At 40.0% G+C, this 25,424-nt stretch overlaps 1 protein-coding gene across 1 annotated transcript in view; it reads left to right on the plus strand.

The window, feature by feature from the left end:
• Positions 1 to 10,820: 10,820 nt before the first annotated feature.
• The window catches only part of col28a1a (collagen, type XXVIII, alpha 1a), a 46,193-nt gene continuing 31,589 nt past the window's right edge, over positions 10,821 to 25,424 (plus strand). Inside the window, exons 1-11 of the mRNA XM_060903933.1 lie at positions 10,821 to 10,935; positions 13,653 to 14,221; positions 15,433 to 15,492; positions 19,232 to 19,285; positions 19,392 to 19,436; positions 19,524 to 19,550; positions 22,126 to 22,170; positions 22,258 to 22,302; positions 24,452 to 24,505; positions 24,585 to 24,653; positions 24,751 to 24,819. Of these exons, the coding sequence (XP_060759916.1) occupies positions 10,821 to 10,935; positions 13,653 to 14,221; positions 15,433 to 15,492; positions 19,232 to 19,285; positions 19,392 to 19,436; positions 19,524 to 19,550; positions 22,126 to 22,170; positions 22,258 to 22,302; positions 24,452 to 24,505; positions 24,585 to 24,653; positions 24,751 to 24,819 (1,152 nt within the window). The remainder of the gene's footprint in view (positions 10,936 to 13,652; positions 14,222 to 15,432; positions 15,493 to 19,231; positions 19,286 to 19,391; positions 19,437 to 19,523; positions 19,551 to 22,125; positions 22,171 to 22,257; positions 22,303 to 24,451; positions 24,506 to 24,584; positions 24,654 to 24,750; positions 24,820 to 25,424) is intronic.

The raw sequence follows: 25,424 nt of genomic DNA on the forward strand, positions 1-25,424 counted from the left end.
ATCGGGTAAAACAACAGCTTCGATCCATGAACATAAGATACGGAATAATGTACCCAGCAAAGCTACGAGTTACGTCTGATGGACGAACACGGGAGTTTGAAACCCCAGCAGATGCTGAAAAATTTATCCAAGGACTACAGAACACTGAGGACTCACAGACTAACTAGTCTGACTGCTATACTTAACGGGTTTACCAATAACCAAAGATGATGCTACGCTGTACATTTTGAGGTATTACTAAGACTAGATGACTTCAAATAATAATTTCAAATTTACTTCTTGGAACGTTAGAGGGATGGTAAAGTTGACTAAACTTAAACAGGTTATTACCAGGCTTAAACATCTTAAGTCATCAATTGTGTTTATCCAAGAGACTCATTTACTTAGGGAGGATTTGGTGAAAGTACATAGGAGATGGCCAGGCAAAGTGCTAGTGTCTTGTTTCCCTTCTCACTCCAGAGGGGTCATGGTGTTAATTCATAATTCGGTGCCTTTTCAAGTAAACAACACCATTTACGATAAAGCTGGTAGATTTTTGGTGGTTCAAGGAACTCTATTGGGAGAGAATATTAATTTGGTTAATGTATATGGCCCCAATGATGACAACCCATCATTTTTTGAAAATCTATTTCTGTCGTTGGCCACCCTCACGGGTAAGATAATATTGGCAGGTGACTTAAATTGCGTTTTAGACCCGAAGCTTGATCGCTCGTCAGGGATAGATACATCCCATTCTCATACAAGGAAAAAAATATTACAATACATGAAAGACCTCAATCTCTGTGATCCGTGGAGAACTCATAACCCCAACAAAAGAGAATTCTCGTGCTACTCAGCAGTATTTAAAACCCACTCTCGAATAGATTATTTTTTAATTTCCTCATCTCTGCTAACCAGTATAACTAATTGTGTATATGATAGCATTGTTTTGTCAGATCACGCCCCAACCTCATTATTTTACAATGTGGGACAAACGAATAGACACTCGGCTAATTGGCGCTTACACCCTAAATGGCTTCAAGATGCAGATTTTATGAAATTTGTAGGAGAACACATCGACGTCTACTTTTCAATTAACACAGATCAAACAACAGCAGCCATTAGATGGGAAGCCTTTAAAGCATATATTAGAGGACAAATGATAAGTTTCACCAGCTCCAAATTTAACAAATTTAAACAGACAATGAATGAATTAGATTCTAAAATTAAAGAATTAGAAAGAGAGGTTATCATAGATGATTCTACACACAAAAAACTAGAATTACGAACTCTTAAAGCTAAATACGAGGAGCTTTCTATGCTTAAGGCTGAAGATGGTTTAACAAGACTGAAACAAAGTTTTTATGATCAGGGTGAAAAGCCGGGTAAATTGCTAGCTTGGCAGATAAAGAAACTGGAATCCGACAGAGCCATTAATACAATTAGGAATGAACAAGGAGAATTATCTACAAATCCCACAGAGATAAATAACACCTTTGTCTCATATTATAAAACTCTTTATAATTCTGACAGCCCTACAAACCAGCTAAATCATTACAGTCTCCTGGATGGATTGGTCATTCCCTGTATTTCTGATGATACAAAAAATGAACTGGATAGGGAATTAAACCTTGATGACATTTCTAATGCAATTACAAACATGAGAGGAGGTAAGGCTTCGGGTCCAGATGGGCTGCCGATAGATATCTATAAAATATTTAAAATAAAATTAATAGCCCCATTATTAGATGTTTATTTGGAATCCTTTGAAACAGGTTGCTTACCCGCCTCTTTACGTAGTGCTCTGATTACTCTTCTTCTAAAACCAGGCAAAGCGTCAACTGAATGCGGTTCGTACAGGCCCATATCACTTTTAAATTCTGATGCAAAGATTATAGCTAAGGCTCTAGCTATGAGACTTGAGAGAGTCCTACCAGCCATTATACATGGGGACCAGAATGGTTTTGTGCAAAATCGCCAGGGATTTCATAACGTGAGGAGAGTCCTTAATATAATCCACGAGTGTGAAGAATCCTCTGACACTGCAATACTTTCACTTGACGCGGAAAAGGCATTCGACAGAGTCGAATGGCCCTATCTTTTTGAGGTACTCAAGCGTTTTGGCTTTGGGGATTACTTTTGTAGATGGGTCAAAATTTTACTTGTGGATTCTTTTGCAATGGTATCTACTAATAACCTTACCTCTCAGCCTTTCAAGTTATCTCGAGGCACAAGGCAAGGGTCACCAATTTCACCCCTACTTTTCGTATTAGCCATGGAACCGTTAGCAATTGCGATCAGATCACAAGTCACAATTCATGGTATTAAGATTGGAGAAACGGTACATAATACAGCACTGTACGCTGATGATACCATTGTATTTTTATCACATCTTGTAGAATCTATACCATCTCTCTTAGAGTTGCTTGGTCAATTTGGTGCTATCTCTGGGTTTAAAGTGAATAAAGAGAAGTCATCTATTATGCTTCTAACTGCAAAAGAGAGGAAGAAACCAACAGTATCCCACCCATTTGTGAACGCCTGTGACGGATTTAAGTACCTGGGCATCAGAATAACTCCAAAGATATGTAATCTTAGCGCTGCCAACTATGAGCCCATGTTAGCAGAGTTGGCAGAAGAGATCACTAGGTGGACAACACTACCTCTCTCGTTGTTGGGTAGGATAAACATTATAAAGATGACTATACTACCAAAATTTTTGTACATTTTTCAGTCAGTTCCTCTCTCCCCTCCTCCCTCCTTTTTTCCTAGGGCCAGAAAACTTCTTTCTAATTTCATCTGGAACAATAGGAAGCCAAGACTCAGACTTTCCCTGTTATATTTGCCTTACGATAGGGGAGGGCTACAATTGCCAAATCTTGAGTGGTACTATTGGGCTGCGCAATTGAGGGCCACAATGTTTTGGTTTTCTGAGGGTGTTCTCCTGCCCTGGTTAAATTTAGAAAAACTAGCCACAAAAGGTTTGTCACTGAATAGTTATCTATACTCAGCATCCTTTAAAACATTAAAGAAGAGTACTACTAATCCTTTTGTAAAAAACACTATTGTTGTTTGGCATGTAGTTCAAAAAATGTTGGGAGACTCCCTAGGGTTATCTTGCTTCTCCCCAATCTGGGGTAATGATCTCTTCGCACCCGCAAAAAACGATATGGGTTTTAAAACATGGATGAACAAGGGCATAGAAAAACTACAGGATGTATATGAGGATCATACTTTAATGTCATTCAATGAGTTAAAGGCAAAGTTTGATATTCCACAAAAACACTTCTTCAAATACCTACAACTTAGAAGCTTTATCCTAGCACATCTAAACAATTCTGTACAGCAACCTCCGTTCTCAATCTTAGAAACACACGTGGCAAAAAACTGTTGGGGTAAAAAACTGGTCTCTCGGTTTTATAACATGTTGATTGAAAATTATAAGGAAAACTCTGATTGTAAGAGACAGGCGTGGATACGAGACTTACAAGACGATATTACAATCTCAGAATGGAGTAAAATATGTTTGAAAACACACACTCAAACTATCAATACTCGATTGAGAATGGTACAATTTAATTGGATAATGCGAACATATATCTCTCCTGTACAGTTAAATAAATTTGATCCTAATATACCCGATCTATGTTATAAGTGTAACATCCACCAAGGTACATTGTACCACTGCTTATGGCAATGCGAAAAGATCCAAAAATTTTGGAGTTCAGTGTTGAAATACATCTCTCAGATCACAAGTTGTCCTGTACCGTTGTGCCCTAAATTGTGTATTTTAAGCATTTATCCAGATGACTGTTCTTTATCTTGTAAAGAAAGAAAACTGGTTGACCTTTGTTTACTGCAGGCCAGACGCTGTATTGCACTATGTTGGAAGAATGTTAGTTGCCCCTCTTTTAACCACTGGTTAAATAACTTAACATCGGGTTTGGCCCTAGAGAAACTGACCTATATTGTTAGAGGGAGGGCTTCTGAATTCTACATCATTTGGAGGATTTTTCTGGAACTGTTGAGGGTTGGGGGTATGGGGGGGACAGCGGAGGAATGAGATAATGATAGGCATTTGATTTGTTGTTGGGAGTGTACGATGTAACCTATATTTAATATTTGTGGTATCTATTATTATTATTAGTTTTGTTTGTTTATTTATGTTTATGTATTATATATGTATGTGTATACATATTGTATTATTTAATTCTTATTTAATTTATGTATTATTTTTATTATTTGTACTGCCATACGTTTATGATGTTCGTTGTGTTTGATGTTGTTATAATTAACAGAAAAACCAATAAATATATGTTTAAAAAAAAAAAAAAAAGTCACTGACTGAGTAAAAAGGACATTAGAAAAAATCAAGAGGCCTAGGGTAACTCTGAAAGACAGATCCACAATTCAGGTAAGAAAAGCTGTTCACATGAGCACAACCACAGCCTGGACTTTCCACAATGCTGGGCTTTGAGGCAAGAACTGGGGGGGAAAAAAACATGTTGGAGATTCAGCAAACATGTAGAAAAAGGTTCTCTGGTCTTATAACTTTTTAGTCTTGAAACAAACACTAACCCACCACTGCTTATCAATCTGAGAACACCTTACCCCCAGTGAAGCACGGTAGTGGTAGCATTATGTCATGGAGATGATGAAAAGTCCCACCACGGCCTGGGAAGGCAGTCGAGGTTGGGGACAAGATGGATGAAGGAAAATACAGTGCAATATGAGGAGAAAACCTTTTCCAGTCCGCAAGAGACTTGACACTTGGGGTGGAGTTTCACCTTCTGAAAGGACAACAACCCTAAGCATACTGACAGAACTATGCTGGAGCATTTCAAATGGCGGTAATGTTGGCTCTACCAAGTACAGGAAGTGAATACTTACAGTATGCAACAAAGAATTCAGATTTTTTGTTGTTGTTGTTGAATTAATCTCTGTGTCACAATAAATATCCTGCACCTGTGTTCAAATGCAATTCAACTTAATTTACAATTAAATTACAAAATTAAATGTATCTCATGGTTTATCGAACAGGTCTTACAAAAGAATGAAAGAGAGTTGACTCTTCATACTAAAGCTGAAAGTATGTGGTCTTCATTCCGCCACAGTTGGGTTCAGGACCCATATACAGCTGCATTTTGCTCAACCTGTCATCTTTTCCCTCTTTTTCATCTCTTCCAGCTAAAATGTTTTTTGGAAAAGTGACATGATAAAGACTCAGATTCACCATAAATTCCACAGAAACGCATCCCTATAGGTGCATTCCCCTCCAGCAAATTGAACTCTGAATCTCTGGAAGTTCAGCAGTTCAGCATAATGAAGGTGAAAACACACATGAAACGCGGCTTCAACAATTTTATTTCCTGGAGCTGTTACGCTGAAGAGCCCAAAGGGTTTAGAGTTTCATTTAACTCATAAACTTCATAACTCTGCTCATTTGTTAAACATGTCAGAAAAGGAGAGTAGCTCCCATGTGGCATGAATCAAACTTCCTTCAAATGGCTGAGAGGTATTTTAAATGTGGTTTTGCATTGTCTTGTTGAAATCTGCCTGGAAAAGATGTCATCTTGAAGACAGCGTATGTTGCTCCAAAATCTCAACGTTCTTTTCTGCACTGATGCTGCCATCACAGAAGCGTAAGTCACCTTTGCCAAGGGCACTGGCACACCCTGGCTTTTGGGCTTGTTCCTGGTAACAGTCTGGATGGCCCTTTTCGTCTTTGGTCCGAAGCACATGGTGTCCATTTCTTCCAAAAAAAAGACCTGGAATACTGACCACAATACACATTTCCACGGTGTGATGGTCCATTCCAGATGCCACCGAGCCTAGAGAAGTTGACAGCACTTATGGACAGACTTCCTTTCTGTACATTAAAGTTTTAACTGGCATTTGTGGATGTAACTCCATATTGTAGTGTTTGACAAAGGTTTGCCAAAGTAATCCCAAGCCCATGTGGTTATATCAGCTATAGATGAATGACGGTTCTTGATGCAGTGCCTTCTGATGGATCGGAGATCACAGGTGTTCAGCTTAGGCTTGAGCCCTTTACCCTTTATGCACCTAAATTCCTCCAGATTGCTTGAATTGTTTAATGATATTATGCACCGTAGAGGGTGAAATATCCAAATTCCTTTGTATCTTTCTTTGAGGAACATTGCTTTTAAACATTTCAATAATTTTCTCACGTGTTTGTTGACAAACTGGAGATCCTCGGCCCATCTCTACTCCTCAAAGACTCGGCCTTTCCTGGATACTGATTTTGCACCAAATCATGATTACAGTCACCTGTTGACATCACCTGTTTCAAATCACATCATTAGTTAATTGTTTTGCCTCATTACTAGCCCTAAATTTCCTCTGTCCCAACTTTTTTTGGAATGTGTTGCAGGCCTGAAACAGAGGAATGGATGTATATTAACAAATGAAATGAAGTTGACCAACAAAACATGAAATATCTTGGGTTCATACTGTCTGCAATGAAATACAAGTCAAAGTCAATTTGGGTTGTATGTAATATTTTTATTATGTCCTTCCTCTTCCTCATCATCTCTCTCATTATCTCTAGCTGCTTTATCCTGTTCTACAGGGTCGCAGGCAAGCTGGAGCCTATCCCAGCTGACTATGGGCGAAAGGCGGGGTACACCCTGGACAAGTCGCCAGGTCATCACAGGGCTGACACATAGACACAGACAACCATTCACACTCACATTCACACCTACGCTCAATTTAGAGTCACCAGTTAACCTAACCTGCATGTCTTTGGACTGTGGGGGAAACCGGAGCACCCGGAGGAAACCCACGCGGACACGGGGAGAACATGCAAACTCCACACAGAAAGGCCCTCGCCGGCCCCGGGGCTCGAACCCGGACCTTCTTGCTGTGAGGCGACAGCGCTAACCACTACACCACCGTGCCGCCCCACCCTTCCTCTTCCTTTAAAAAAAAAATCCTCATTGTTTTCCTTTATAGATTCATCGACTGTCTTTCTCACCTGTGAACACATTTTTATAAATCACAAATCAGTATTAAACTCACCTTGAAATAATATTTCCTTTCATTTAATCAATTTCTTACCTTTTTACTCTTTTATTAAAAAGTACTTTCAGCTGCATTTAATGTATGAAAAGTGTTACAGGATATAATATTTAAATAATATTTCTTCTAATTCTTCTTATTATTAGCCTTCTTCTTATTTTTTCTATTACTATTACACCAGTAGCATGCATGCACTAAACAAAGCAGTTAGCATGTACACTCACACATTTATTCACTGATAATCATAAATTATCAACAGTACGTAATTAAATTGTAATTTATGCTGACAAATGTAATAAAGATCCCAGGAGAGTTGGTACCTCCACCATGTCTGGACCTGCAACATGGCAGCTGTCTGGCTTCAGGCCACTTCTTATCTCTCCTGTCAGAAACACAGTACTGTCCGCCACCAGAAGAACGACAGGAACCCGACCCGTGCCATGCCGTTAACACATACACTGTGTTATTTACTTTGTACTACAGATGCCACAATTGTTATTAGGCAATTTTTGTTGTTAGATCAGGAGAGAGACACTGCTCTTATTAGGAATCATATCTTCAACCACAATCATGTCTTCAATCATAATCTTCATCACCACCAGGTGAGTTGTCAAACAGCGTGATGGATTTATTTCTTTTTTCCTTGCAGATGTTCTTGATGGAATTAGTAGACATTCCATTGGACTATTTAGACAACCACTGTCTAAAATAATAATAATAATAATAATAGAACATACAATATTTAAATAATATTGGCTGGCTTTGAGTGGTATCCTCATCTCATCTCATTATCTGTAGCCGCTTTATCCTTCTACAGGGTCGCAGGCAAGCTGGAGCCTATCCCAGCTGACTACGGGCGAAAGGCGGGGTACACCCTGGACAAGTCGCCAGGTCATCACAGGGCTGACACATAGACACAGACAACCATTCACACTCACACCTACGGTCAATTTAGAGTCACCAGTTAACCTAACCTGCATGTCTTTGGACTGTGGGGGAAACCGGAGCACCCGGAGGAAACCCACGCGGACACGGGGAGAACATGCAAACTCCACACAGAAAGGCCCTCGCCGGCCCCGGGGCTCGAACCCAGGACCTTCTTGCTGTGAGGCGACAGCGCTAACCACTACACCACCGTGCCGCCAGCTTTGAGTGGTATATCAGATATATTCCATTCAGCTAGCTGAATGGAATATATCTGATATACCACTCAAAGCCAGCCAATATTATTATTATTATTATTATTATTATAGATACACATTCCTTTTGGGTGTTCAACACGTCTTTCTCTTTCAAAATTCTCTCAAAATCTTCCATATTTAACAAAGCAAACCTGGCGGCCATGTTTGTTTACACATTGTCACAGTCACTCGCTAGCATGGAAGTTTTACATCTCCGACGTGCGACGTCATGTTGTCTTGACAACCATGCAGTATCGTAAACCATATTCAACGCTCATTCTCCATTGGGCAGAGTGACGTAATACACGCAGGATAAGCGATACGCTAACAATATTGCATGCTATCAAACCAAATGAATGAAACCTGCTAGAAGGGAATAGAGCACGTTTTTATTCCATTGAAAAAGTGTCCTGGATGTTTAATAATTTATGATATTAAATTAGTATCATATTCCCACATTGTGTCTTTTGCATGTCTTGTATTTCAGCTTGTATCACGACACTGTTGAATTCTAGCTGGTCAGAAGGTGTTGATTCATTTTCCATAACAGCAGCTCTGACAGTAGTGCAGCTGCAAGGCAGGTCATAGGTTTATATTAAAGCGCTCATTCTAATACATTTTCAGGACTCCACAATGTAATCCTAATAATAAGCAAACAAAGGGTATATCATTTCAAGGTGATGATGGATCCATAAGCCCGCCATGTTTCATTCCTTCCCTATTCAAACAATTCATTGTTTATTGCATGCTTATATAAATCCACAGTGCTATAATGCTGTGTAACCCATATAGATCATAAATACACTCATCATATCTACAAAACATCTCATCCGGACAGTTAAAACATATTTTTTTTGACCAAACTTGCTGCTAAAATGTTAATATTGCTTGAAAAGTTTCCAGCTGTGCAGTATTGAATGTGATATGACCTACACCAGTAGAGGACAGCCAACACTGTATACTCACAGAGAAGTGAACACGACACACACACTGTGAGTAACGCACTGTCTCTGTGTGCACATACTGACACTACTGGATCTTAATATCGCAAGGAAATCATCCTGGATATTTAAAGTAAGTGCTGGGTGTTTTATATATACAGGACCAGTCAAAAGTTTGGACACACCTTCTATCTAATTCAGTGGGGTTTTTTTTCCTTTATGTTTATTAATTAAAAGACACTTCTTCATGTCTTAAAGTAATGATGGATCTCGTGTCGCTTTAGTTAGTTGAGCGGTTCTTGACATAATATGGATTACTATAGTTGTGGTGTCGAATAGGGCAATTTACTGTATTTTTACCTCCGCCAAGGAGGTTATGTTTTCGGTAGCATTTGTTTGTTTGCTTGTTTGTTTGTTTGTCTGTTAGCAACATTACGGAAAAAGTAATGAACGGATTGCTCTGAAATTTTTTCCAGAGGTGTGACTGGGCACAAGTAACAATCCATTAAATTTTGGCGGTGATCCGGATCACCTTCTGGATCCTGGAATTTTTTAAAGGACTCTTGGCAGAGGTCTGCGCTCTCCGAGTGCTTTTCTAGTCATTATTTATTATTTACTGTTTGATCTTAAACCCATTAAGAAGGCAAAAAAACTCGTCCACTAATTACCTTTTGACGAGGCACCTGTTAATTGAAAAGCATTCCAGGTGACGACCTCATGAAGCTGGTTAAGATAATGCTAAAGTGACATCAAGGTAAACTGTGGCTACTTTGAAGAATCTAAAATATAAAACATACTTTGTTTTTTAACACTATTTTTTTTACCACATAATACCATACATGTTCCAGATATTATTTCATAGTTTTGATGTCTTCAGTATCGTTCTACAATGTAGAAAATACAAAATACAGAAAAACCTATGAATGAGTAGAGTAGGGGGGTACAAACTTTTGACTGGTGCTATACACTACCGTTCAAAAGTTTGGGGTCACCCAGACAATTTTGTGTTTCCCATGAAAAGTCACACTTTTATTTACCACCATAAGTTGTAAAATGAATAGAAAATACAGTCAAGACATTTTTCTGGCCATTTTGAGCATTTAATCGACCCCACAAATGTGATGCTCCAGAAACTCAATCTGCTCAAAGGAAGGTCAGTTTTATAGCTTCTCTAAAGAGCTAAACTGTTTTCAGCTGTGCTAACATGATTGTACAAGGGTTTTCTAATCATCCATTAGCCTTCTGAGGCAATGAGCAAACACATTGTACCATTAGAACACTGGAGTGAGAGTTGCTGGAAATGGGCCTCTATACACCTATGGAGATATTGCACCAAAAACCAGACATTTGCAGCTAGAATAGTCATTTACCACATTAGCAATGTATAGAGTGGATTTCTGATTAGTTTAAAGTGATCTTCATTGAAAAGAACAGTGCTTTTCTTTCAAAAATAAGGACATTTCAAAGTGACCCCAAACTTTTGAACGGTAGTGTATATAGATATAGGATTGCGAGGCTATAATTATCACTGTAACTTAAATAACTTTGGAATGGAAAGTAAGGGCAAGCAAAAGTATATCTTGCTTGGGAGGAAAAGGCAGATACTGTAGATGAATGAATGAATGAATGAATGAATGATGTTTGCTCTGTAGGTTGCCGGTGTGTGTGAGCGGGCAGGATGCAGTGTGGCGTGGTGCTGTGTGTCCTGCTGCTGATTTTGTCCAGTAGAGGTCTGAGCCGACGGAGGAGCAGACAGAAAGTAAACAATCTTGTGGTCCAAAATGAAGCAAAAGGTCAGAGATTTTTATGAATATTAATGTATATATACAGTACATCAAGCTATTTAAATTATATTAAACAGCATCGTGTCAATCTTTCAATGCTGACACTTTAAAAACACTTTCATAGCATGAAAGTAGCCTTTATAACAATAAATTATGATTTGCAGTATAAATTAAAAGCTATATTATTAAAGGTGCTGACTGCAAAGTTGAATTCTGGGCAGAAATCTATTTCAATTGCTGTTGGAGTTTCGAGATGTTTTGTGGTGATTTGAGTTGAAATTGTGGAGTTGTGCTGCTGCACACACTGTGTATCCTCTGTGTAAACGTTTTGCTGAGATAAAATGAGTCCCGCATTTTACGATTCCGGAGATTGCTGAAGCAAGTGAGCAACAATATCATGTAACCATTGTGGGGCGTGTGTGACCTCCTTTTAACCAAAACAAGTCGGCGTGGGCAAACATGGCGGACTCCGCTCTCCCGCTAGCTAAAAGCCAGCAGAAAAGAAAAGGAAAATATGAAAGTGAATCAGCTCAGAAGCACGCCAGAAAAGCGATGGAAACCAAGAATCTTCGTGAAGGGGCAGATCGACCACTGGAATCGACTGAAGGATAAAATAGGCGTGAAATCTGGCGAAGAATCTGCAGCGCTTGTCTTGGATTGGTAAGTCTGAGTATGGAGTTCTACACCTAATGTTTTGATCTAACCGAGAAAGAAACGATAACACAAAAGCAATATATATATTCGTCTTTTGTTTCACGGATCTGTTCGCGAATGTCAAGCACAAATTACATCCCTGCGACTCAAAGGTCGATGCAGAGTCACGATGTTTTCCGCGCATCGCCATCTTGGTGTGACGCAGTTTCATAGCTATGCTAATTAGCTAAAGCTCCTTGCGTTCAGTTGTTTCTGTAGGACCATACTGTTTACCTCAAGAGGGAGGAAAACAGTCCTAAAACGGAGAAAAGTGACCCTCAGGACATCAAAATGATCACATCTCATCCGCGTGATATTGTTCTAAGTTGCGGGACATAGGAAAATGCCATGCACAATCAAAACGTTTGAAAATTTCAGATGACTTTGCAGTCAGTGCCTTTAAATGAACTAACCGATATGAATCGACTCAGGATTGAATGCGCTGTTGTTGAATTGACTTTGAATTGTTGTTGAACATTAGTGCCTACAGTGTTAATTAAATGAATCTTTCAGCAAGCTTTGTATCATGTGATATCACACAAAGAGCTTAATATTTGTAAAATGGTCATTCTGGGTATATTAATAATATACAATACATATACGTCTGAAGATATGTGGACACCTGACCATCACAAACATATGTCCTTGTTGAACATCCCATTCCAGATTTATTCCCCTTTGCTGTTAAGCTCCGCTCTTCTCTTCTGAGAAGGCTTTCCACTAGGTTTTGGGGCGTGGCTGTGGGGATTTGTGTTCATTCAGATACAAGAGTCTTAGTGAGATCAGGTACTGATGTTGGGATGTTGAGGAGGCTCCAGTTCCAGTTCATCCTAAAGGTGTTTAGAGTTCAATCAGGGCTCTGTGCAGGATGCTCAAGTTCTTCCACTCTGTTTTCATGGAACTTGCTTTGTGCACAGGTTCATTGTCATGCTGGAACAGGTTTGGGCTTCTTGGTTCTAGTGAAGGAAAACTGTAACACTATAGAATACAAAGACATCAAATACACCTGACCATCACAAACATATGTCCTTGTTGAGCATCCCATTCCAGATTTATTCCCCTTTGCTGTTAAGCTCCGCTCTTCTCTTCTGGGAAGGCTTTCCACTAGATTTTGGGGTGTGGCTGTGGGGATTTGTGTTCACTCAGATACAAGAGTCTTAGTGAGATCAGGTACTGATGTTGAGGAGGCTCCAGTTCCAGTTCATCCTAAAGGTGTTTAGAGTTCAATCAGGGCTCTGTGCAGGACACTCAAGTTCTTCCACTCTGTGTTTTCATGGAACTTGCTTTGTGCACGGGTTCATTGTCATGCTGGAACAGGTTTGGGCTTCTTGGTTCCAGTGAAGGAAAACTGTAACACTATAGAAAACAAAGACATCAAATACAATTGTCTGGTAACAGTTTGAAGAAGAAGCACATAGGGGTGTGATGGTCAGGTCCGCTCACATACTTTTGGCCCAATTAGTGTTTATTCTAGTTACAAGATTTTAAAGGCTGTCCTTTTCTCATCCATTTTTGTTTTTACTTTAATGCTCAATCCTCACTCACTTCCAGCTTGTCCCACTTATGTGTGTGGCACCACTGCCATGTGGACGGGTTCATTGTCATGCTGGAACAGGTTTGGGCTTCTTGGTTCCAGTGAAGGAAAACTGTAACACTATAGAAAACAAAGACCACCACTGCCATGTGGACCCTATTGATCCATGAGTTGGAGAATAGTTTTAGATCGGATGCCCTTCTTGCCACAACCCTCCCATTTCCGGGCTTGGGAAACAACCATTCACACTTATGGACAATTTAGAATAGCCAGTTAACCGAACTGCATGTATTTGGGGGAAACTGGAGCACCCTAAGGAAACCCACACAGACACAAAGAGAACATGCAAACTCCACACAGAAAGGCCCCTGCCAGCCACTGGGCTCAAACCAAGAACCTTCTTGCTGTGAGGTGATAGTGCTAACCACTGCACCACCGTGCCACCCACTTAACGCTCAATCCTGTTTCTTCTAATTCACCGTTTCTCTTTCCACTCTAGCCCTGATGTGTCCGGTGGAGGTGGCCTTCCTGGTGGACAGCTCTGAGAATGCCAATGCTTTTCTGTTTGAGACGCAGCGCAGCTTCGTTCAGCGTTTCAGCACCAGGTTGTCTCTGCTGCATATTCCCGGCTGGCGCGTACGTCTGCGTCTGGCCATGTTGCAGTACAGTAGCACTGTCTCAGTGGAACACAACTTCCGTGACTGGCAGGATGTGGATGTCTTCCAAAGTCGTGTGTCATCCATGGTCTATATTGGTCAGGGCACATATTTGGCCTACGCCATCTCAAACGCCACGCAGCTCTTTACTCAGGAGACGGCAGGCAGCAGTGTGCGTATTATCCTGTTGATAACAGATGGAGTGGATCATCCTCGCAGCCCGAATGCCATCGCTGCTGCCACAGACGCCAAAAACAACAACATACGAGTGTTCGTCATTGGCCTGACGCAAGACGGACAGAGCAATATCAAGTTGAGGTCCATCGCCAGCCCTCCATCACAGCAGCACATTTTCAGCCTTGAGGATCCCCAGCTGGATGAGAGGCTTTTCAGAGAGATGGTTAGTGAACAAGTGAATTTAGTTCATTTAAAATGTTACAAGGCCACGTACAGTATTTAAAATACTGTCCAAACATAATTATATCATGATATACTCTTTTGGTCATATCAGTAGAGCACAAATATCTTGACTTTTCATGAAAGACATTTAGACCAAGCAACATTGCCACATTGTCAAATCACATCAGTAAAACATCCATTACATGGTTATTAGCTCATCTGGCTGACAGGTGATGAGTTTATGCCGCCATGTGTTGTCCGGCGTCCGTCCAGCGTCATCCACATTTCACGAAAATCGCTTCTTCTCTCTCAGTTCTTCACCGATTTTTATTCTTTTTGGCAGGAAGGTGGGTCTGCCTGGGGTGCATATGGCTTCTACCCAAATCTGCATAATTGTAATTAATAATGAAGATGTGGAGTAATTAATCAAACCCTAACGAGCAGTTTCCACACAAATCGCTTCTTCTCCCTCACTTCTTCACAGATTTTGATTCTTTCTGGCATGAAGGTAGGGGGACCTAGGGTGCATAGAACTTCTACCCAGATTTGCTTCATTCCAATTATTAATGAAGTTATGGACTAATTAAGCCTTAATGAGCAGTTCAACAAAAATCACTTCTTCTCGGTCAATTCCTCGCCGTTTTGGATTCTTTCTGGTAAATAGGTTGGTATTCCTAGGGTGGATATCACTTCTATATATAGCTTGCAACATTTATTGCACAAGGTGGCCCACTTTAGATCGTTCCTTCTGGACTAGACGGGGCCGGTGTGAGCTATGCCGTCATTGACGGTCTCGTTTGTCCTCTTGGGTTTAAATAGTTTATATTTCTAAATGTTAACATAAAAAGCTCCAGATGAACATCTGTGTTACTGTTTCATGTTGTCTCTCCCAACTTGTTAGAGCCCTCATTCAGATATCGCCATGTATTACACTGCTTTAATTTTTTTAATGGAGTTCAGTTACATATTCCTTTATGCAATATAACATTTATTTTACAAATATCATGATAACAATATTTGTTCACAATGTTCAGTGTTGTGATATGTCATGCCGATTGAGACACTTTTCTTCATCCATAATTTGTCCATCTTTTTCTTTTCTTTTTACTAATAGAACACAGTTGTTACCACAGAGGTAAGTACAAACCTATAGACAATCAGTGCTCTCCATGATCATATACTAAGTCCCCGCTTGATTATCTAATTCATTACTCCTGATTTTAGTGTCCGCAGCCCAAATCATGTGTGTGTGATAAAGGAGAGAGGGGTCCTGCAGGAAACCCGGTAAGGAGACATACGACGTATCATCATCTCAAGCAGCCTCATCCTGAATCATATCTGATTACTTAACTTTAATCCAGATTTTTTGTTCACGCGATATTCTATATTCCGGTAGACGTAATGCTTTGCGAAATTCATGTAGGTACTTAAAGCACAGTGTTACCGGATTCTCAATTCTGATTGGTCAGAAGGTGTTGATTAATTTTCTTCAGCAGTAGCTCTGACTCAAGTTCTTGCTGCAAAGCAAATCACAGGTTTGTATTAATGCCCTCGTTGTGATAAGATTGAAAAGATCAAGCTAATTTGTTTTGTGGATGTTCTACAACATTACTACAAACCCAATTCCAAAAAAAAGTTGGGACACTGTGTAAAACATAAATACAAACAGAATGTGAAGGTTTGCAAATCATGGAAACCCTATATTTCATTGAAAATAGTACAAAGACAACATATCAAATGCTGAAACCGAGAAATTTAATTGTTTTTTGAAAAATATATGTTCATTTTGAATTTGATGTCAGCCACATGTTTCAGAAAAGTTGGGACAGGGGCAACAAAAGACTGAAAAAGTTGTGTAATGCTAAAAAACTAATTTGGTTAATTAGCAACAGGCCAGTAACATGATTGGGTATAAAAAAAGCATCCCAGAGATAGGCTCCAGCTTGCCTGCGATCCTGTAGGACAGGATAAGCGGCTACAGATAATGGATGGATGGAAGAGCATCCCAGAGAGATGGAGTCTCTCAGAAGTAAAGATGGGGAGGGGTTCCTTCCTTCAGCAAGACAATGCCAAACTGCTTTCTGTACATATTAAAACTGCATGGCTCTGTAGTAAAAGAGTCCGGGTGCTAAACTGGCCTGCCTGCAGTCCAGACCTGTCTCCCATTTAAAACATTTGGCGCATTCTGAAACACAAAATATGACAAAGGAGACCCTGAACTGCTGAGCAACTGAAATTGTCTATCAGGCAAGAATGGGACAAGATTTCTCTTTCAAAAGTACACCAATTGGTCTCCTCAGTTCCCAAACGTTTACAGGGTGTTGTTAAAAGTAAAGGTGATGCAACACAGTGGTAAACACGCCCCTGTCCCAAATTTTCTGAAACGTGTTGCTGACATCAAATTCAAAATGAGCTTATATTTTTCAAAAAACAATAAAATTTCTCAGTTTCAACATTTCATATGTTGTCTTTGTACTATTTTCAATGAAATACACTACCGTTCAAAAGTTTGGGGTCACCCAGACAATTTTGTGTTTTCCATGAAAAGTCACACTTTTATTTCCCACCATAAGTTGTAAAATGAATAGAAAATATAGTCAAGACATTTTTCTGGCCATTTTGAGCATTTAATCGACCCCACAAATGTGATGCTCCAGAAACTCCATCTGCTCAAAGGAAGGTCAGTTTTATAGCTTCTCTAAAGAGCTCAACTGTTTTCAGCTGTGCTAACATGATTGTACAAGGGTTTTCTAATCATCCATTAGCCTTCTGAGGCAATGAGCAAACACATTGTACCATTAGAACACTGGAGTGATAGTTGCTGGAAATGGGCCTCTACAGTGGTGCTTGAAAGTTTGTGAACCCTTTAGAATTTTCTATATTTCTGCATAAATATGACCTAAAACATCATCAGATTTTCACACAAGTCCTAAAGGTAGATAAAGAGAACCCAGTTAAACAAATGAGACAAAAATATTATACTTGGTCATTTATTTATTGAGGAAAATGATCCAATATTACATATCTGTGAGTGGCAAAAGTATGTGAACCTCTAGGACTAGCAGTTAATTTGAAGGTGAAATTAGAGTCAGGTGTTTTCAATCAATGGGATGACAATCAGGTGTGAGTGGGCACCCTGTTTTATTTAAAGAACAAGGATCTATCAAAGTCTGATCTTCACAACACATGTTTGTGGAAATGTATCATGGCACGAACAAAGGAGATTTCTGAGGACCTCAGAAAAAGTGTTGGTGATGCTCATCAGGCTGGAAAACATTACAAAACCATCTCTAAAGAGTTTGGACTCCACCAATCCACAGACAGACAGACTGTGTACAAATGGAGGAAACTCAAGACCATTGTTACCCTCCCCAGGAGTGGGCGACCAACAAAGATCACTCCAAGAGCAAGGTGTGTAATAGTCGGCGAGGTCACAAAGGACCCCACGGTAACTTCTAAGCAACTGAAGGCCTCTCTCACATTGGCTAATGTTAATGTTCATGAGTCCACCATCAGGAGAACACTGAACAACAATAGTGTGCATGGCAGGGCTGCAAGGAGAAAGCCACTGCTCTCCAAAAAGAACATTGCTGCTTGTCTACAGTCTGCTAAAGATCATGTGGACAAGCCAGAAGGCTATTGGACAAATGTTTTGTGGATGGATGAGAACAAAATAGAACTTTTTGGTTTAAATGAGAAGCGTTATGTTTGGAGAAAGGAAAATACTGCATTCCAGCATAAGAACCTTATCCCATCTGTGAAACATGGTGGTGGTAGTATCATGGTTTGGGCCTGTTTTGCTGCATCTGGGCCAGGATGGCTTGCCATCATTGATGGAACAATGAATTCTGAATTATACCAGCGAATTCTAAAGGAAAATATCAGGACATCTGTCCATGAACTCAATCTCAAGAGAAGGTGGGCCATGCAGCAAGACAACGGCCCTAAGCACACAAGTCGTTCTACCAAAGAATGGTTAAAGAAGAATAAATTTAATGTTTTGGAATGGCCAAGTCAAAGTCCTGACTTTAATCCAATCAAAATGTTGTGGAAGGACCTGAAGCGAGCAGTTCATGTGAGGAAACCCACCAACATCCCAGAGTTGAAGCTGCTCTGTATGGAGGAATGGGCTAAAATTCCTCCAAGCCGGTGTGCAGGACTGATCAACAGTTACCGCAAACATTTAGTTGCAGTTATCGCTGCACAAGGGGGTCACACCAGATACTGAAAGCAAAGGTTCACATACTTTTGCCACTCACAGATATTTAATATTGGATCATTTTCTTCAATAAATAAATGAGCAAGTATAATATTTCTGTCTCATTTGTTTAACTGGGTTCTCTTTCTCTGCTTTTAGGACTTGTGTGAAAATCCGATGATGTTTTAGGTCATATTTATGCAGAAATATAGAAAATTCTAAAGGGTTCACAAACTTTCAAGCACCACTGTATACACCTATGGAGATATTGCACCAAAAACCAGACATTTGCAGCTAGAATAGTCATTTGCCACATTAGCAATGTATAGAGTGGATTTCTGATTAGTTTAAAGTGATCTTCATTGAAAAGAACAGTGCTTTTCTTTCAAAAATAAGGACATTTCAAAGTGACCCCAAACTTTTGAATGGTAGTGTATAGGGTTTCCATGATTTGCAAATTATCGCATTCTGTTTTTTAGTTACAGTTTACTCAGCTTCCCAACTTTTTTGGAATTGGGGTTGTATCTCTATGTATCTCTAAATGGATAAAAAAAAGTATGATGTTCTTTTTCAATTAATATAAAATACAACTCTTCGCACATTGTTGAGGTGTAAGAGAGATAAAACACTGTGAACGTTATGTCACTGCAGAATAATGAACTTTAAGGTGGTAAAAGTTACAATGTTTTGCATCAGGCTGCTTCACACCACCCTGTTGTTGATTGTTTTCCTATAAAAGTATACCAATAAGACATCTTTTAAGATGTTTTTACTGAAATATTTTGATATACTGCATATTTTTTTTTCATTCCTTCTGTATTTAAGGGTAAACCAGGAAACCCAGGAAAACCTGGCCTTCCTGGTCTCAAAGGATTCAGAGTAAGTTCCCATCTTAGGCTCTATTGTCTTTATTTATTTATTAATATTCATTTTAATTTTAAAGAATTATGCTGAGACATTTCCGTCATGTCTGTTGTTATTATAGGGGGAACCTGGTTTGAACGGACGACCAGGAATCGAAGGCCGTGAGGTGCCACATTGGGATCATTGTTCATGATTATTTGAATATTTTGCAGTTTTCTTGTACTCAGGATGCTGTATGTTGCTCTCGTTCCAGGGAAGATCAGGAGTGAAAGGGGAAAAGGTTTGTCCTTTTATCACCTTTTTCTATTACAGAAATGTGGCTTTGGTTGTTTCGCATGTTCACTTCCAGAAATAGTTGATGCACTTTGCAGTTGTTTCAAAAATCAGCTATTTGATACTGCCTCCATAACAGCAAACTTTAAAAGGGTTGATTGAAGTGTCCAGAAGAACTGCGGCTGGTTCTGGAAGATGCTCAGTAAAACCTACAGCTCAAATTTCCGCATAAAACTGCACTCACTGGACCTCAGACTACTTTTTTTTTTTTTTGAAACAAAGTCAATAATCAGTCTCACACCAAATATTGACTTTGTTTCATGCATTATGAATGAAACATTTCATTTCATTATTTTTAAGCCATTTTTTAGTCTACAGCATTTCTTTACATGTGCTTTTGCACAGTACCGTATGTGTAAAATCATTTGTATTAAGCAAAATTCGCCAGAACATTTAAGCAAAAAACTACATTTTATGCTGTGCTACAAGTGGACGGACCTTCTCTGAGAGATGTTTCATCAAACATTAACTGATAACAAAATCCAATGTAGATAATATATATACTGTACACAATACTGTATAATACGATCAGCTACATCACACAGACAGGCTGCAGCATTCAAACGATGTTCAACTGGTATTCAGGGGATCAATGTGTGCCAGGAAATCATTTCCCACACCAGTACACTTCTAGTACCAGCCTGAACTGTTGACACAAGGCAGGTTGGATCCATGGATTCATGCTGTTGATGCCAATTGCATGCTGCACTTCCCCTGCATACTGGAGCAGAAATCAAGATTCATCAGACTAGATGACATTTTTCCCAGTTTGGTAGTTTAGTACAGAGTCCATGCCTGAATCTGTAGCTTCAGATTCCTGTTGGAGTGGAACCCAGTGTGGTTTTCTACCGTTGCAGCCTCAAAGTGCAATGTGTTGAGATGCTTTTCTGATTAGCACGGTTGTAAAGTGTACTTATTTGAGTCGCCAGTTGCCTTCCTGTCATCTGTTAAGGTGGCTGGTGAGTGTATTTAACAATTATTCCACGAAATCGAGTCGTACATGAGCTGATAGCCAATGAGGCGCGTAGCACCGAGTTGGCTATAAGTCGTGTACGACGAGATTGAGTAGAATAACCATTTTATTCTATCCACATTCACTGGATTTCAAGAAACAGAGCATTTTTATTTTTTGCAAATTTGATGAAAAAAAACTTTATACAAAACGTCCGACAAAATAATTTCCGCTAAGAATGTAAACAAACCAGTGAAATGACAGGAGCAATTTGTGAAAAATGCGAGAATAATAATTCTTGAAAAATAAAAAAAAGATACGGTCTTCCCATCAAATACTTTTGTTTTATATTTTGTTGCTTTTTTTTGGGAGGTTTCTTTTCGAGTAGAGTTTTTATTTCATCCTCGGTTGGTTCAGCAACACGCTCCGCCATTTTGTTTTTTTCTACTCATGGTATCTCATCTCATTATCTCTAGCCGCTTTATCCTGTTCTACAGGCAAGCTGGAGCCTATCCCAGCTGACTACGGGCGAAAGGCGGGGTACACCCTGGACAAGTCGCCAGGTCATCACAGGGCTGACACATAGACACAGACAACCATTCACACTCACATTCACACCTACGGTCAATTTAGAGTCACCAGTTAACCTAACCTGCATGTCTTTGGACTGTGGGGGAAACCGGAGCACCCGGAGGAAACCCACGCGGACACGGGGAGAACATGCAAACTCCACACAGAAAGGCCCTCACCGGCCACGGGGCTCGAACCCGGACCTTCTTGCTGAGAGGCGACAGCGCTAAACATTACACCACAATGCCGCCTACTCATGGTATATGAGCTGATATCCTAGTGGTAAAGTAGCCAATCAGAGCACACGATTGTTCATATCCAGTGAATGTGGATAGAATAAATACTTATGGACATATAGATAGATAGAGAGAGAGAGAGAGAGAGAGAGAGAGATGACCGGTACAATAGGTTTTATTTCTATTTAAAAAAATCATAGCACAAGGGGTTTTTTTTTTGCTTTTTTTTTATTTCAAGAGTATACCATGGGGGCGGCACGGTGGTGTAGTGGTTAGCACTGTCGCCTCACAGCAAGAAGGTCCTGGGTTCGAGCCCCATGGCCGGCGAGGGCCTTTCTGTGTGGAGTTTGCATGTTCTCCCCGTGTCCACGTGGGTTTCCTCCGGGTGCTCCGGTTTCCCCCACAGTCCAAAGACATGCAGGTTAGGTTAACTGGTGACTCTAAATTGACCGTAGGTGTGAATGTGAGTGTGAATGGTTGTCTGTGTCTATGTGTCAGCCCTGTGATGACCTGGCGACTTGTCCAGGGTGTACCCCACCTTTCGCCCGTAGTCAGCTGGGATAGGCTCCAGCTTGCCTGCGACCCTGTAGAACAGGATAAAGCGGCTAGAGATAATGAGATGGATGGATGGATGGATGGATGGATGGATGGATGGATGGAGTATACCAAGGCCTCCTCCTCTGAAGAAAAAAAATTGAAATTGTTTTTCTTGAGACAGAGTTTAACACTTCTAATATTCTCTCTCTTTCTGCCCTGTGTTATAGGGTGAGAGAGGAGAGTGTGGAACAGAAGGGCCGAAAGGAGATCGGGTATGTTTTGTGAATAATTCTCTCTATCACTGGTTTTCACCGATGCTCTGAGCTGCTAAACTTTCTGTTCTTTTCTCCTTCCCACAGGGTGCAGATGGGCCACCGGGACCTCGTGGACCTCCAGGAGAGCAGGTGATCATCATGCTTGAAGCTTTTAGATCAAAATCATGTTAAAAAATGTAAAAAAAAAAAAGGAAAGATGAAAAAGTCTTAGCATTTGTAAGAACTGATGTAGTTTGAGGTTTAGGGGTTTTGTTCCAAGTGGTATGGTAACAAGAGACAAGCATTTCCTCACCTCACCCTTATCCTATACAGAGGAGGTTCATATAAGGTTCAACTGTTATAGGAAAATGATCAGTGATAGTGTTGCTCTTAATATCTTGAAACTGATTATTTTCCACATCCTGAAGTGTTTCATAAGGATTCATGAGGCACTTTTACCAACAGCTTAATTGATAATCTCTCAAATGTGAAGGGGCGTACACAACGTAAACAGCCATTCGCTCATCGCCCATTGCTTTGTAGCTGATAGTTGGCCGTTAGTGGAGATTCCAGGCTCTGGTTGCCTTGGTATCCCTCTTGTACATTTACTGGTCAATCAACATTATCCTTTGCTTCCATTGGTAGTCACCTCAATTGCATTGCCTCATTGGCCTAAAGGTTAGAGAAGCAGCTTTGGGCCCAAAGGGTCACCAGTTTGATTCCTGGGATCAGCAGGAAAAATGTGAAGGGAGTTGAGTGAATGAACAGCACTTTCCCCTTCCTCTGTATCATGGCTGAAGTGCCCTTTAGCGAGGCACCGAACCCCCAACTGCTCTGTGGGTGCTGTAGCATAGCTGCCCACTGCTCTGGGTATGTGTGTGTGCTCGTTGCTCACTTGTGCATTCACTGCTTCAGACGGGTTAAATACGGAGGAGGAATTACATTGTGTTTGTGCACGTGACAAATAAAGGCTTCTTCTTCTTCTTCTTAATTTGGTACCTACCCACTTTGTGCCATCTCATCTCATCTCATTATCTCTAGCCACTTTATCCTGTTCTACAGGGTCGCAAGCAAGCTGGAGCCTATCCCAGCTGACTACGGGCGAAAGGTGGGGTACACCCTGGACAAGTCGCCAGGTCATCACAGGGCTGACACATAGACACAGACAACCATTCACACTCACATTCACACCTACGCTCAATTTAGAGTCACCAGTTAACCTAACCTGCATGTCTTTGGACTGTGGGGGAAACCGGAGCACCCGGAGGAAACCCACGCGGACACGGGGAGAACATGCAAACTCCGCACAGAAAGGCCCTTGTCGGCTGCTGGGCTCGAACCCAGAACCTTCTTGCTGTGAGGCGACAGTGCTAACCACTACACCACTGTGCCGCCCTGCTGGTGTACATTGATGATAAAATATCGCATGTCTGGAAACAAATATAGCAGGTTTATGACTTGGAACATATAGTACATTTTGAGCTGTGAGAACACACACACACACACACACACACACACGTTCCTAAAACCCAATCAGCTCTCCTGTCTCTGCACTTATGGAATGTGACCCCGGGATTATTCGTGATCCCGACAGTAATGTCGCAGTGAATCCCAGTGTGAAGTCTGTTGTTCCTGTTATTATTCCAGTCTGGAGACAGCATTTATACACTGGGATTAACACACATGCACAGAACACTCATTCCTCTTCATGCTCCTGTGTTTAGTGTCCACACTTTACTGAGACAAACCATTGGATAAACATAGAAAGGTTTTTTTTTTTTAATTTTCTGAACTAATTTTATACAGATAACTTTCTGAAAAAATAATGAAAAATACTCACACACACAAAGAATGATATCTTTGCCAAATGTATTAAATATTCCTCTTTGTGAGATTATTACAAAATAAATACAAGATTTACATAATTTTTCGAAATATGTTTCAAGAAATAAATACCTGAATGATAAAAAAGTCTACAAATTTTAGAATTGTTTGATAGAAATGTTACTTGGTGAATTACAGAGATAGATCAATTTGTGTGCATGTTGAATGATATATTATATTATATTATATTATATTATATTATATTATATTATATTATATTATATTATATGTACATCAAAATTTTCTTCATGGCTTGGGTGAGATAGATAGATAAGCAAATAATTGACTAAATAAATCAATGAATCAATAAATTAATGTTATTTACTTTTTAAAATTATAACTTTTTTATTATGTTCAGTTGACTTTTTGTGTTGTGTCTTCATTTTTCTGTTGTGTGTGTGTGTGTGTGTTTCAGGGTCCTATTGGTGGTCCTGGAGATCATGGTCCAGTGGGTCCTGCTGGGCCTAAAGTCAGTAACTGTTGTGTTGTATTAATCATGAAGCACAGACACATAAAGCAGGGCTGTTAAGGTTGTGTTTTTCCACCAGGGGGACCGAGGACCTACAGGAGCTTCTGGTCCTCCAGGAGATCAGGGGATTGGATTTCCTGGTCTAAAGGTATAATTGCAAACAATTCAACCAGCATTTTAATGTTGTGTTTCATAGCCCCATGATTAAGATAGACCAGTATTACTATCCCACATTATTTTTTAAGGGAGACAAGGGGAACCAAGGCAGACCGGGCCCTCCTGGACCTGTTGGGGTAGGAGAGCCAGGACCACTAGTAAGTTACACCATCAGCACTTTCATTTTTTACTCTTTCTAAGAAGGATAGGCTGTAATGTTTTTACAAATAATGTCCCAGGATTTGCTCTAATAAAGGTTCATTTCACAACTGCAATATGTTCTGAAAAATTTGGAACAGGGACATATTTACCACTGTCTTACATCACCTTTTCTTTTAACAGCACGCAGTAAGTGTTTGGGAACTGAGGACACTAATTGTTGAAGATTTGAAAGTGAAATTCTTTCCCATTCTTTTTTTTTTGTGCATCATAATGTGCTACACATTTTTAATGGGAGGCAGGCAGGCCAGTTTAGCACCTGCACTCTTTTACTCTGACGCTATGCTGTTGTAACATGTGAATTTTTTAAACACATGCTTTTCATTTACATTTTACACAGCATTCCAACTTTTTTGGCATCAGGGTTGTAGTATGTGTGCTGAAGTGGATAAACATTTAATCAAGTCATTTCATATCAAACAGAACAATCAGTGTGTTATGACTGGCACTTGACATCGAGAGAGGTTAATTACCTGCAATAAATAAACTGCAGATAGATCTCTTAATCACTTCCTGTTATTAACACTAATGACTTCCATGTATT

The sequence above is a fragment of the Neoarius graeffei genome, chromosome 22, assembly GCF_027579695.1.
Source record: "Neoarius graeffei isolate fNeoGra1 chromosome 22, fNeoGra1.pri, whole genome shotgun sequence".
Classification (NCBI taxonomy): domain Eukaryota; kingdom Metazoa; phylum Chordata; class Actinopteri; order Siluriformes; family Ariidae; genus Neoarius; species Neoarius graeffei.